This window comes from Rhinatrema bivittatum, chromosome 1 (genome assembly GCF_901001135.1).
Source record: "Rhinatrema bivittatum chromosome 1, aRhiBiv1.1, whole genome shotgun sequence".
In the NCBI taxonomy this organism is placed as follows: domain Eukaryota; kingdom Metazoa; phylum Chordata; class Amphibia; order Gymnophiona; family Rhinatrematidae; genus Rhinatrema; species Rhinatrema bivittatum.
This window is the reverse complement of record NC_042615.1, coordinates 54989268-55003543: the sequence shown is the minus strand read 5'-3', so window position 1 is coordinate 55003543 and position 14276 is coordinate 54989268. Positions and strand designations below refer to the sequence as shown.

At 46.0% G+C, this 14276-nt stretch overlaps 1 protein-coding gene across 1 annotated transcript in view; it reads left to right on the top strand.

Moving 5' to 3' along the window:
• Positions 1-14276, top strand: part of LRBA (LPS responsive beige-like anchor protein) — a 1658631-nt gene that overhangs the window by 1265101 nt on the left and 379254 nt on the right. The window contains 1 exon segment of the mRNA XM_029605291.1: positions 3304-3419. Coding sequence (XP_029461151.1) covers positions 3304-3419 — 116 coding nt within the window.

Sequence of the window (14276 nt, the reverse complement as noted above, 5' to 3'; positions counted from 1 at the left end):
AATACTGTTGTGGGTTTTTGCATGTACTTGCGCTCGTTTTTACCATGTTAGTCCTACGCATTTATGTAATGTGTTCAGTGCGGAAAAAATGCGTGCATAAACCCACTTAAAAACCTGCGGCTGGCTTTGCATGGCATGCAAACGGCATGCAAAGGAGGCAATTAACTATTCATGGGCTATGCAGGGAGCTGCGCATTGGTTAGTGCAGGTTTTTGTACTTGGGTTTTTTAGTGTCTGAGTCGAAGGCAGCAATTAAGTTAAAGCACATGTCTGGTTAACTCCATTGCTGGCCTTAGTGTGGCTGTGAGTCAGTGCAGCTCTGGGATAATCATGGATCACCTTCATTTTTTCTGGATTCTATGGTACATTTTGTTGGTCAGCTGAAGAAATCTCTGCTGCGTTTCCCGGTGGTACAGCTGCCACGTGATCGGAGACGGAACATGAAGGGATTAGATATTGCTCTACCCACCTTCAATCCCACTCCCAGACCACTAACTACTTCACTTTTTTATGAAAGAGGAAGGCTTTCACCCTGAGAATCACTTGTGGGAGGATGACTCAGAACCAATGTCAGGAAATATTTCTTCACAGAGAGGGTGATAGATGCCTGGAATGCCCTTACAGAAGAGGTGGTGAAGACAAAACCAGTCATAGAAACATAGAAGTGACGGCAGAAGAAGACCAAATGGCCCATCCAGTCTGCCCAGCAAGTTTCACACTTTTTTTTCTCATACTTATCTGTTACTCTTGGCTCTTAGTAACCTTTTGGTTCTATTTCCCTTCCACCCCCACCATTAATGTAGAGAGCAGTGTTGGAACTGCATCTAAGTGAAATATCTAGCTTAATTAGTTAGGAGTAGTAACCGCCGCAATAAGCAAGCTACACCCATGCGTATTTGTTTACCCAGACTATGTAATTCAGTCCTTGTTGGTTGTTGTCTGTATATAGATCCACTTTTCTTCATTCCCCCTGCCATTGAAGCAGAGAGCTATGCTGGATATGCGTGAAGTATCAGACTTTCTCCCCTGCCGTTGAAGCAGAGAGCTATGCTGGATATGCGTGAAGTATCTGTCTTTCTCCCCTGCTGTTGAAGTCAAATAATTCAAAGGGGCATGGGATAAACACTGTGGATCCTTAAAGGCTAGAGGTTCAAAATAAAGAAAAGAGTGCATGGGAGTAACTGGGGGTAACTTGCTGGTGTGGCAGTTGCTACCCTTAACAGTTAAGTCTTGATACTGCTTATGCAACTCCATCATTGCTCTCTGCTTCAAAGGCAGTGAGAAAAGGGGAATTTGATTCAGACAGCAATCAACGAGGGCCCCAACTTTTATTTTTTGGGGAACAAATAAACATGGGGGTAACTAGCTTATGTGGCGCTTACTACCCTTAATCACTAAGCCTGATACTTTTGATGCAACTCCAACATTGCTGTCAGTTTTACAGTCTGGTAAACTGATAAACACGGGGATAACCTGCACAGTGCAGCAGATACTGGCATAAACTTGCTGGGCAGACTGGGTGGATCATTTAGTCCTTTTCTGCCATCAGTTCTATGTTTCTATGGGTTTCTGTGCTGTCTATTACATTAGGGCCTTGAGTGAGCTCACAAGGCATGCGGTTTCATGCATGTTTTACTTTATCGCAGATTTTCTGGCGCATCTCATTTGCATGCCCATCCATTATTACATCCCGCGGAGACGCGAAAAAAATACAAACAGACAACTAGTACCGATTTCACCGCGGATCTTATTGCATCGGCCCCATAGAGAGGAATACTGGTGATTTATAGCCATAAATATCCATGTCTCTTTGCTGTTCCCTGATTCAAAGTATTAATTGTTTAATTGGATAAGGAAAATGAAAGTAAAGTTCTAATATTAAACAAAAGAATTTGAGTACAGTGACATCTCTGCCTCAGAGCTCTGTAAAAATGATTGCTCTTTAATAGCAGGAACTGATATAAGATACATTAAAAGAATTACACTGGGGAGACGACTTGAGTTTCTTCTAATTAGGGGTTTGCTTATAATAAATGACCGATAGCGTTTTTCTTTATATAATTAGTGCTTAATATATTTTGGATGGATATTTTAGATATCTCACATTGTGCGGTATAAAACTGTTCCTATTACTTGTAAATTATAGACTCCCCCCAAAAATTAAAAAAAAGACTAAGGCCCGGTTTACTAAGGCCTTTCTCCCACTCCGTGGCTACAGGGGTGGGAAAATATCCAATAAAACATGCCCCAAGTGTGAGAGACACGTGTCCTTGTAGATGTGCACTTTTCAATGTCACATTCTGCAAAGCTACTCTCGATGCCCGTGGAGGCCATGGCTAACTTGTTCAAATATTTCTCTGTTTCCTCTTGAAAACTTTGCACTTCTGTGGCCATGTAATATCCTGTAGTTGCAGATTGTTCTTACCAGAATATTCTATTAGAATTCCATGATTCATTTTTCTTCACTTGATTTATAATTTCAAGGAAATGGTATCATATATCCTTTTGCCAAACTTCAGGAAATCTACATCAGAAACAGCAATTGCATGATTGCTGAAGTTATTTATGGCCAAGTCCCTAAATTTCCCAAAGACTAAGCCTTTTCTTCTGATAGCTATTCAGTATTCTCAAATGACTGGGAAACATGTAGCAGCTGACAGCTTTATTCTAAGGTGAGATTTTTAAATACCATGTAGTGGTTTCCTCATTTAATGTTGTAACATTATCTCTATAAATTAGCAGTAGCACTCCATTGTGCCTCTTGGGCCATTTAAACTTGCAGTGCTGTAAGGCGGACTTTTCAGTGTTTTTAAGTATTTAGCTCCCGGCATGTGACACTATCCAGCTGCCAAATCAGATTGGTGTTATTCTGTTCTCATTAGGCTTAAAACTGTGAAAATAAACAGGGCAATCAAATCTTTAGCAGATCTTTCAAGTTCAGTGTGTTCTGCTTTCATCTTTGCAATAAGCAGAGCTGAAATTATGTGTTATACAGCTATTGTAGTGTTTTTTTAAATTTAATTTAAATGGAATAGTCCTGGCATTCTCATTAGAGCATGAAAACTTTAGATTTGACTATATCCCTTTATTATTAGTGCATCTTTGGCCTCAAGAATTAAGTTGTAGGGGATATGGTCACTTTGAATAACATGAAGCCACAGAAATGTCAAATGTTGTAGGCAGTTTTGTTCTAACAGATTGAGGCTGGGTACATAAGTAAGACTAAAGTACTTCAGCATGACTAGTAGCATAGCATTTAATTTTTATTTTTAATATTTTAATATTTCTCATTTTGTTTTACAGGCGTATTTCTTTAGCTAGTCCCCGCCAGATTTTCAAAGCATCAAATATGACGCAACGGTGGCAACACAGAGAAATTTCCAACTTTGAATACCTGATGTTTCTCAACACTGTAGCTGGTAATGCATACGCTCTCTTTTGTGACATATATGGGGCTCTGCTAGCATCATATTCTTTCCTTAAGTCACAAGCTTTTGCATCCTTTTACTAGGTAGCCAGATGTGAATCTTGGCCTGGACATTAGTTTCAAAAATAATATTTTACTAGGAAATTAGCCTGCAAATCTCAGTTCTCAAAGGTTGGGTGTATCTATATTGTGCCCAGCACAGATCTGCCAGTTTATGACAGCGCCTTAATTCCCTTTTCTACTGAAAGGGGATGGATAAGCTGACAGCATCAACAGTAGTGGCCACAAGATGGATACATGCACGAATCCAGGAAAGGAGTTTTAAAGTTGGTATGTGAACAAACATTTTTTTTATTTTACTTTTTGTAGGTAGTACCCAGCCAGAGAAACTCTCACCTATGTGAATCCTAGAGCTACTAACTGAAAATACATGATTTTAAATATAAGGCGTTTTGCTCTTCAGGGACATGGAAGATCATGTGGCACTTTTAAAGGGAAATGTTTTAGTGTTTTGTCCAAGTTTTTTTAATACTGCCATATATTGTGTTTAATTTATAACCCATAAAGAGGGGTTTTTTTTCATTGTTAGGAGGGAAAGGGTAGTGCTTTATTGTAAGTAAGCAAATGGAAAAATCTCATATGTAAAACTGGATTGCCATGTTCATGAACATTATTTGTCCTGGGCAAAAAGTGAATTATTCAAATAGAATCGGTGGACAGTAGTAATGTAAAATGGTAATTACAATTTATTGTTGAAGTTTCAAACAAATGAGAATGTGCCAAGATGAGGTATCTGTGTGCAACTTTTATTTTCAACTTTTAGATATAAAAATAGTAATTCCTGAACATACCCAGATCAGTCCAGAGAAGTGGGTTGTGTATCCCTACCAGCAGGTGGAGTCAGAGAACAATTAAAACTTTGGGCACTGCTACATAACGAGAGTGCCATCTGCAGTCACTCAGTATTTCTCTGACTCCAGCAGGTGGTACAGATTCACACCTGCAGTCTTTAGTTATATCTTTTATTTAGTTAGTTTGAATTTAATTTTTTGGTTTACGGTTGCTTCCTGAGTGTTAGGTGCCTTCGTGGGCCATCCCTCAGTAGAAGCCGGGCGTCCGAGGAATTGGATATTCCTGTCGGGTTTTGCCCACCACAGTTCGGTGTCTGATGACCAGGGGCTCCTGGCTACACACCACCATCTCTGCTACAGCTGCTCCCTTGTCTCCTGCAACAGCTTTTCTCTGTGTCTTGGTAAACTTTAATTAAAAAAAAAAAGCTGTTTTCACTGCGGCTGACTGACAGTCTTCAGTGCTGAGGTAAGGAGAGGTGCAGGAGGGACCGGGTCTTTTAAGGCCGGCCAGGGAAGCTGTCAGCAGAGTTCCCTTCAGCTCCTGGGCTCCAGGTCGTTTTCTGAGGGCAAGGGTGAGTTTTTCTCCGTGTGCCTCGTTTACTCGCCGCTTCTCTGCTGGGGGCCTTGCGATTTCACTATAGACAGGCTCCTTTCCCGCGGCACGGCTGCGCATGTTTTTTTTCTCCTCAGCCGGTAGTCTCTTAGCCCGCAGCACGAAAAGTTTGTTTTTGTGGTCCTGCCTGACTGAAATTTTCTCCACGTCTTGGTTCTGAGTGTTTCTTTTTTTTAACCCAGGACAAGCAGGATGCTAGTCCTCACATATGGGTGACGTCACTGACGGAGCCCTAGAGCGGGAAAACTTTCTGTCAAAGTTTCTAGAAACTTTTGACTGGCCCTGTGAGGCCACTGAGCATGCACAGCATGCCATGATATTCTCTGCCACAGGGGTCTCTCTTCAGTCTTTGTTTTTCCGTGCTGCTGTAGGCATCGCAGATTAGGAGCCTTTGTGAGTTCTCTCACAAAATTTGTGTGACAAAAGTCATATATTTTCTCAGAAATTCTCCCACACGGGATCTCTCTCAGTTTTCCACCGGCTGGTGAGTAAAATCTGTCTCATTTTACTCCTCGAGTAAAATTAAATTTTTTCTCAAGAATTCTCTTTTGCCATTGACGGCTGTCGAGACAAAATGGCTACGGGATTTAAAAAATGTCCCGTTTGTAATCATACAATGTCGATTACGGACCCACACCTCGAGTGTGTGATGTGCCTGGGTGAGAAACACGACGTCAATTCCTGTCCAAAATGTGCAGAGATGACGGTGAAGGGGAGGAAGGCCCGCAAGGAAAAGATGGAGCATCTGTTCCATCTGCAACTACTACCATCTCCCTCGACTTCGACGAAATCGTCTCCAGCAGGGGCCTCCAAACGTATACTGTTGAAAAAAGTGCCGCTTGGAAGGATCGGGGGACCATCCATCGCCGACGTCGTCGATAGCTTCGGTTAAGTCAGTCGGCGAACACTGTTCCAAGCATCGACATCGACACCAACGTCCATCGGTATCGGAATCACCTCTCTCCCCAGGGGAATCGAGCGCAAAGCGGCCACGGACCCAGGAAACACCCGTTCCCCTAACGCCTGGGCCTATTCAACCAGAGACGCTGATTGCTGCACCTCCACAGGGCTCTGTGGATGATATGCCAGCTCAACCTCCGCCACCGCTTACAACTGCTCTGCCCTCACCAGTTGTAACGCCGGAATTGTCTGATTTTATCAGACAAGTGGTCCTTCAGGCATTCAAGGAACAACACCTTACTGTGGTGCCTTCACCGATGTCGGTGCCTTCTGCACCGATGCCGGTGACCATGCCGATGCCGGTGATCGCACCGATAATGGTGTCATCACCGATGCCAGTGGCCACATCGAAGCTAATCCCTCCATCGACACCGATCTTCGCACAGATTCTGATGGTTCCATTGACGCCAACACCTTCAAAATTCTTGAAGCCTCCATTGGCACAACCATCGATGCCATCACCGATGCCAACACCTATGCCATCGATGCCGATGCCAACTGTGGACCCGGAATGACCAGAAATGGCACTTTTTCAACTTCTTATGAACAGGTTGGAAAAAGTGGTCGACGCCCTTCCTCCAAAACCATTAGAGGACACTGCTGCAGACATACCCTCTGATGATCCACTACCAGGGCCTTCAGGGCTCCATCACCCACCGAGATCCTCCCCACTATCTCCGTACCGGTGTGATCCAGATGACACGTGGGATGATACTCATACAGATACATCATCTGAGGATTTTATGTCGGAGCCCTCTCCTCCAGATCAAAGGAGAAAATCTCCACCAGAGGATTTATCCTTTACCAGCTTCATTCAAGATATGGCAGATACCATACCCTTCAAATTGATTGCAGAAGAGGACACCAGACAACAGACATTGGAGGTACTCCAATTTGTTGACCCTCCAAAGCAGGTATTAGCCAGACCTATTCATGAGATCCTCCTAGATCTACAACATCGACTCTGGGAGCACCCATGTTCTATACCTGCAGTAAATAAACGAATGGACACTACCTACCTCGTACAGTCTGTTCATGGCTATCAGAAATCACAGCTCCCTCATAACTCAGTAGTAGTGGAGTCTGCTCAAAATAAGTTGAAGAGAATACGTCCACATTCTTTGAACCCCCCAAGGAAAGATCATAGGTTTTTGGACTCCCTGGGTAGGAAGATATACCAAGGAGCTATCCTAAACACCAGAATTTCCTCCTACCAAATCTACATGACTCGGTACCAAAGGAATCTCTGGAAATAAATGCAGGACTTCACTACATCTTTGCCGCAACAATATCAGGAAGCAGCCCAGACAATCATCCATAAAGGCCTTGAAGCTGGGAAGCATGAAGTCAGAGCTGCTTACGCGATAGTTTCGTAACAGCTTCTAGAACAGCAGCTTCAGGGATTGCAGCTTGGTGTTGGGCATGGCTTAAGGCCTCTGATCTTAGACCTGAAGTCCAAGATAAACTGGTCGTTTTGCCATGTACTGGGGATAACCTATTCAGTTCAAAGGTTCAAGATGCTGTGGAACAACTGAAAGAGCATTCAGAAACCCTGTGACAACTATCCCTAGTTCCACAGGAACCTGCTCCACAGACATCTCGCCGTCCTACACGACGTGAACCCAGACATCCATTCTATCGACAGATATGCTACTACTCTCCAACATCGAGAGACAGGTCTATTAGGCTGCAACAACGTTCTCAATCTAGGCAGACAAGAACCGCTCGGCCTCAGCCCCCGCCTCAGACCGGGTCTACTGCGGGTTTTTGAGGCTACAAACAGAGAACAAATCCATCTCCCCAACCCTCGAGCAGATCTACCAGTAGGAGGCCGGATATCCTACTTTTACAACCACTGGTCAAACATAACAACAGACCAATGGGTACTGTCCATAGTCTCTCGAGGTTACAAACTAAATTTCCTTTCAATTCCAACAGATTCTCCTCCGAGACCTCTCTTTCTCAGAGACAATCACATAATTCAATTGCAAGTAGAATTATCCACCCTTCTGACAGCCAGGGCTATAGAGCCAGTGCCCCTGACTCAGCAGGGCAGAGGATTCTATTCCCATTATTTCCTCATTCCAAAGATAACCGGAGGCTTATGTCCAATCCTAGACCTCAGAAATCTCAACAAATTTCTAAAGAAAGAAAAATTCAGGATGGTGTCTGTAGGCACCATGCTTCCACTTCTACAAACAAATCTTCAAGACTCTTACACTCATATTCCAATATTCCCTCCTCACCGCAAGTACCTGCGCTTCATGGTGGGGCATCAACATTTCCAGTACAGAGTACTACCATTCGGACTTGCCTCTGCTCTCAGAGTATTCACCAAATGTCTGGCAGTAATAGCAGCACACTTGCACAAGGAAACTGTCCATGTCATTCCCTACTTAGATGACTGGCTCATCAGAAGCCAATCTCAACAAGGAGCTCTGGCTTCTCTCAGTCGAACAATTACTCTACTTCACTCCATGGGCTTTCTCATCAATTATCAAAAGTCCCATCTTACTCAATCTTACCTGCTTCAATTCATCGGAGCAGAATTGAACACCATCCTCTCAAAAGCCTTTCTACCACAGGATCGAGCAGAAACACTTTCCCTACTGGCAAACTCAATTCACTTAAAGAAACAAGCAACAGCTCATCAGTTTCTAACCTTACTAGGCCACATGGTCACCACAGTTCATGTCACTCCTATGGCAAGGCTAGCCATGAGGGTAACCCAATGGACTCTACGATCTCAATGGATCCAAGCCATTCAACCACTACATTCTCCAATTCAAGTAACCCACCAGCTACGTTCTTCTCTGCTATGGTGGGTGAACAAGGACAATTTGTGCAAGGGTCTACCCTTCCAACAACCAGTCCCACAGATAACTTTAACTACAGATGCATCCACCTTGGGTTGGGGAGCTCACATACACAATCTCCAAACCCAAGGTACTTGGACAAAACTCGAAGCAACATTTCAAATCAATTTCCTGGAACTTCGAGCTATACGTTATGCACTGCATGCGTTCAAGGACTGCCTTTCACACAAAACTGTTCTCATCCAAATGGACAACACAGTTGCCATGTGGTACATCAACAAACAGGGAGGTAAGGGCTCGTATCTCCTTTGTCAAGAAGCTGTGCAGATATGGGGCTGGGCCCTGTTTCTCTGAGCCACTTATCTGGCAGGCATTCACAACGAGCCACTTATCTAGCAGGCATTCACAACGTAGTGGCAGATCGACTCAGTCGTTAGTTCCAACCACACAAGTGGTCCCTGGATCCCTTAGTAGCGACCAGGATCTTTCAACGTTGGGGGCATCCAACCATAGACCTCTTTGCATCACATCTGAATCACAAAGTGGAAAAATTCTGTTCTCTACACAAACAGAAAAACCAACCAGCCAAGGACACCTTTGCTCGCCCTTGGAACGCAGGCCTTCTATATGCGTATCATCCGATACCACTCATAACAAAGACTCTAGTGAAGCTACAACAAGACAAGGGACCATGATACTCATAGCCCCATATTGGCCTCGACAAGTATGATTTCACACACTTCTAGACCTCTCAGTCAAGCATCAAATTTGTCTGGGAGTAGCTCCCACTCTCATAACTCAGGATCAGGGTCGGTTGTGCCATCCCAACCTTCAGTCCCTATCCCTGACAGCATGGATGTTGAAAGCTTGATCTTACAACCACTCAATCTCTCAACCAGTGTATCTCAAGTGCTTACAGCTTCACGTAAACCTTCAACACAAAGAACTATTCTTCAAAATGGAAAAGGTTTACCTTCTGGTGCAGGCAAAACAATATTGATCCTTTCACCTGCCCCACAACTTCTCTACTAGACTCTCAGACTCTGGTCTCCAGACTTCATCTGTAAGAGTCCATTTAAGTGCAATCTCAGCTAACCATAACAAGATAGGAGATGCATCAATATCCTTACAACTCTTGTCAGCAGGTTTATGAGAGGTTTAACTCAACTTAAGCCACCAATTCGGCAACTAGTCACAGAATGGGACCTGAATCTGGTCTTAAGAAGACTCATGCATTCTCCTTTCGAACCCATGCATTCCTGTGATCTCAAATTTCTCACATGGAAGACTATCTTCCTCATAGCATTACATCAGCTAGAAGGGTTAGTGAGTTACAAGCACTTGTCATGTACTCACCCTACACAAAGTTCTTACATGACAGAGTGGTTCTCCGCACACATCTAAAATTCCTCCCTAAGATAGTTATAGAATTCCACTTGAACCAATCCATAGTTTTACCCACATTCTTTCCAAGGCCTCATTCTCACCAAGGAGAAAGGGCCTTACATACTTTGGACTGTAAGCGTGCGCTCACATTCTACTTAGACCGCACTGCAGTCCACAGGAAATCCACTCAGCTCTTTGTATCTTATGATCCAAACAAACCGGGAAAAGCAGTGGGTAAACGTACTCTATCCAATTGGCTAGCCGATTGCATACAGTTTTGCTATGAAAAAGCAGGCCTTCCTCTCCAAGGGCGAGTAAAGACACATTCAGTAAGAGCAATGTCAGCTTCAGTAGCACACTATCATTCAGTGCCAGTTCTTGACATATGTAAAGCAGCAACATGGAGTTCTCGTCACACCTTGGCAGCTCATTACTGCTTGGACAAGGAAGGATGACAAGATTCAGCCTACGGACAATCTGTCTTAAAGAACTTGTTTCCAGTTTAATCCCAACTCCTTCTACATCCAACCTGCTGTGATCTTCGGCTGCGTCATTTTCAACATCAATACTTCAGTGTTGCTTCACTAAAACATGACTCAGCCTCTAGCTTGCTAATCACCCATATGTGAGGACTAGCATCCTGCTTGACCTGGGATAAAGCAAAATTGCTTACCTTGTAATAGGTGTTATCCCAGGACAGCAGGATGTAGTCCTCACGAAACCCACCCGCCACACCGCGGAGTTGGGCATGTTACCTTTTATTATTTTATTTTTGCTAAATCTTATTGCTACATACGAGACTGAAGAGAGACCCCTGTGGCAGAGAATATCATGGCATGCTGGGCATGCTCAATGGTCTCACAGGGCCAGTCAAAAGTTTCTAGAAACTTTGACAGAAGTTTTCCTACACTAGGGCTCCGTCAGTGACATCACCCATATGTGAGGACTACATCCTGCTGTCCTGGGATAACACCTATTACAAGGTAAGCAATTTTGCTTTATTCACGCCCTTTTCTATTTCACTTCAGACTATCGGCACTCTGCTGCGGATGGGACCGAAACAGAATCGCAGGCCTGCCGCGCGTGTGGGTCACGCAGCCAGGCATTAGATGAGGCCTCCTTATATGCAGCGTGTTCCCCGGAGGTAGATGGCTCTTCAGGGCTTCTTGCCTCCTCCCTCAGGGAGGGAACGTCTGTCTCGCCTTCGGCTTCGCGGGAAGAGGATTCTCCACCTGTTCTAGCCCTGGTGAGGGAAGACCTCACCGGGGGAACTGATGATATCACCCCAGCCAACTCTCCAGTGGGGGAGGGGGACCTGGAGGGGTTTTCCCCAGAATTTGTCCTCCTTATGCACCAGGCTTTCCTGGCAAGGAAACGCTCGGCGGTAAAGTGGCCCGGTCTCCTGGGGGCAGGTTCGGACCCACCTGAGAAAAGAGGTCGGGGTACGGACCCTCGTTAGTGCCTCTCTGATCAGGCTCATCCCACAGGGGATTCTCCCCATGATACGCGACATCTGATCCCAGGGTCTGGGGCGACGCTGGCTTCTGGGGCAGTAGGGACAGCAATCCCGGATCCGCGGCCGAATCCAGGTGATGTGGATACTGATGATCCGGATGAGCCCGATGACCTTCCTGCGGAGGGGGATGACCCCAGTGTGGTGCGTTTGTTCAAGCGGGATGAGTTAAGACCCCTTATTCTCCAGGTCCTTGAAGTTCTGGGACTTAAGGTTTCTCAAGAAGAGTCTGACAATGAGGGCATCAATCCAGTCCTCTCAGCATTAGGGGTCCCACAACATCTTTTCCTCTGCCTAAGAAGGTTCACAAACTAGTGACCCGGGAGTAGGAGACTCCAGATTCCGGCTTGAAGGTGGGCAGAGCTATGGCGAAATTGTACCCGTTATCGTCTGATGTTTTGCATTTACTGAAGATTCCAAAGGTAGACGCCACAGTCTCAGCAGTCACAAAAAAGACTACTATCCTGGTTGCTGGGGCGGCTGCCCTTAAGGATACGCAGGACCGCAAGCTGGAGATCCAGTTGAAGCGAGCATTCGAGTTTGCCGCACTAAGACTTTGGGTGGCGGTTTGCGCTAGCCTCATGCAGAGGGCCTGTCTGTGTTGGGTCCAGGAGTCGGCTGCTGGGGCCGGTACGGGTGACAATAGGGTTCTGCAGTCCGCCTTCCTAGAAGCAGGCATTGCTTATGTTGCAGATGCTTTGTATGATCTGGTGAGGACCTCGGCGAGAGGTATGGTGTCCTTGGTGTCAGTGTGGCGTCTCCTCTGGCTGCGAAATTGGGCGGCGGATTTTTCCTCCAAGTCCCAGCTTTGTAACCTACCCTTTAAGGGCAAGCTCCTGTTTGGGGAGGATCTGGATCAGCTAGTAAAGCTACTTGCCGAATCCAAGGGCAATCGGTGGCTGAAAGATAAAAGATCTCCTCGAGCTAGGTTTTGGGATTCTCACCGCTTCAGAGCGGGTAGATACTCCGCACCTCCTGCTTCTAAAGCTGCTTTGGGGCTCCAGCAGTCCTTTCGAGGGGGTCGTCAGCCCAGAAGAGATTCTGGACATCTTGGTGCAGGAAGTAATAAAAATCCCCAATGAAGCCACGAGCACCCAATCTGTCGTCAAAGCTGTCGGAGGCAGATTATCCAGTGTTTACACGGAATAGGCAACAATTACATCAATCCACTGGGTCTTAAAAGTGATCAAAGACGTGTATGCACTGGAGTTCTCGCTCCCGGTCCAGGAGGTTTTTGTGGAGTCCCGAGTGGCCTCAAGTGTCAAGCGAGAGGCGGTCCGGGTGATTTTACAATGACTTCTCGAGCTCAAAGCTATTGTCCCAGTTACGGAGGCTCAACAGGGATGAGGTCGGTACTCCATGTACTTTCTGGTCCCTGAGAAGGAGGGCAAATTTCGGCCCATCCTCAATTTGCAGAAGGTGAACCGTTGCCTTCGGGTTCCTCGCTTTCGTATGGAAACCCTGAGGACAGTGATGACCACGGTTCGAAAAGGGGAGTTTCTCGCTTCTCTGGACCTCAAGGAGGCATATTTACACATTCCGATCCGGCTGAATCACCAGAGGTTTCTGTGGTTCAAGGTCTTGGAGTGACACTTCCAATTTTGAGCCCTCCAATTTGGTCTCGCAACAGCTCCTCGCACATTCACCAAGGTGATGGTGGTGGCGGCCTTCCTTCGTCAGGAGGGAATCTTGGTCCACCCGTACCTGGATGACTGGTTGATTCGCGCGAAGTCTCGGATAGACTGTGAGAGATCAGTGCACATGGTGATGTTCACATTGCGATCCCTAGGTTGGGTAATCAATATGCAGAAGAGTCACTTGAAATCCACTCAGAAGTTGTTTTATCTCAGAGCACAATTCAATACCTTGCTGGGCAAAGTGTTTCTAGTGACGAACCGAATAGGGAAGTTACAGGAACAAATACATTCCCTTCTTCGAAGGAACAATCCCACAGTGTGGCACAATCTTCAGGTCCTGGGCTCCATGGCTTCAACCTTGGACTTGGTTCCTTAGGCGTTCGCTCACTTAAGACCTTTACAGCGTGTGCTTTTGTCTCACTGGCGCCCGGTGTCGGAGCAGTTCCATCTACCAATGCCTCTACTTCCTGAATCCAGAGCCAGTCTGTCATGGTGGCTGTCATTGGACAATCTGGAATGAGGGGTGGATTTGGACATTCCGGATGCCAGCCTCTCAGGTGATGTGTGCAGACAGGTCTGCCCAAGGGCACTGGTCGGCGATGGAAAGATCCTGGTCCATAAACCAGCTCAAGACCAGGGCTTTATGTCTGGCCTTGCGGGTGTTTCTTCCCTGGATTCAGGGCAGAATGGTGCGAGTCTTCTCGGACAATGCGACAACGGTGACGTACATCAACCGGCAAGGCGGGACTCGAAGTCCCTCCATAGCACTGGAGGCACTTCTTCTGTTCACCTGGGTGGAGCGCCATCTTGAGGGCATTGCCACATCCCATGTCACGGGAGAAAAGAATGTGCAAGCCGATTATCTCAGCCTTCAGTGACTAGACCCAGGGGAATGGGAACTCTCTCTCGAGGCATGGAATCACATTTGCGCCAGATGGGGAACTCCTCAGCTGGATCTGATGGCAATGCAGGCGAATGCAAAAACAGTTCGTTTTTTCAGCCGTTGCAGAGACCAGGGCTCGGTGGGCATGGACGCTCTCGTGTGTCCTTGGCCCACGGAAATTCTGCTGTAT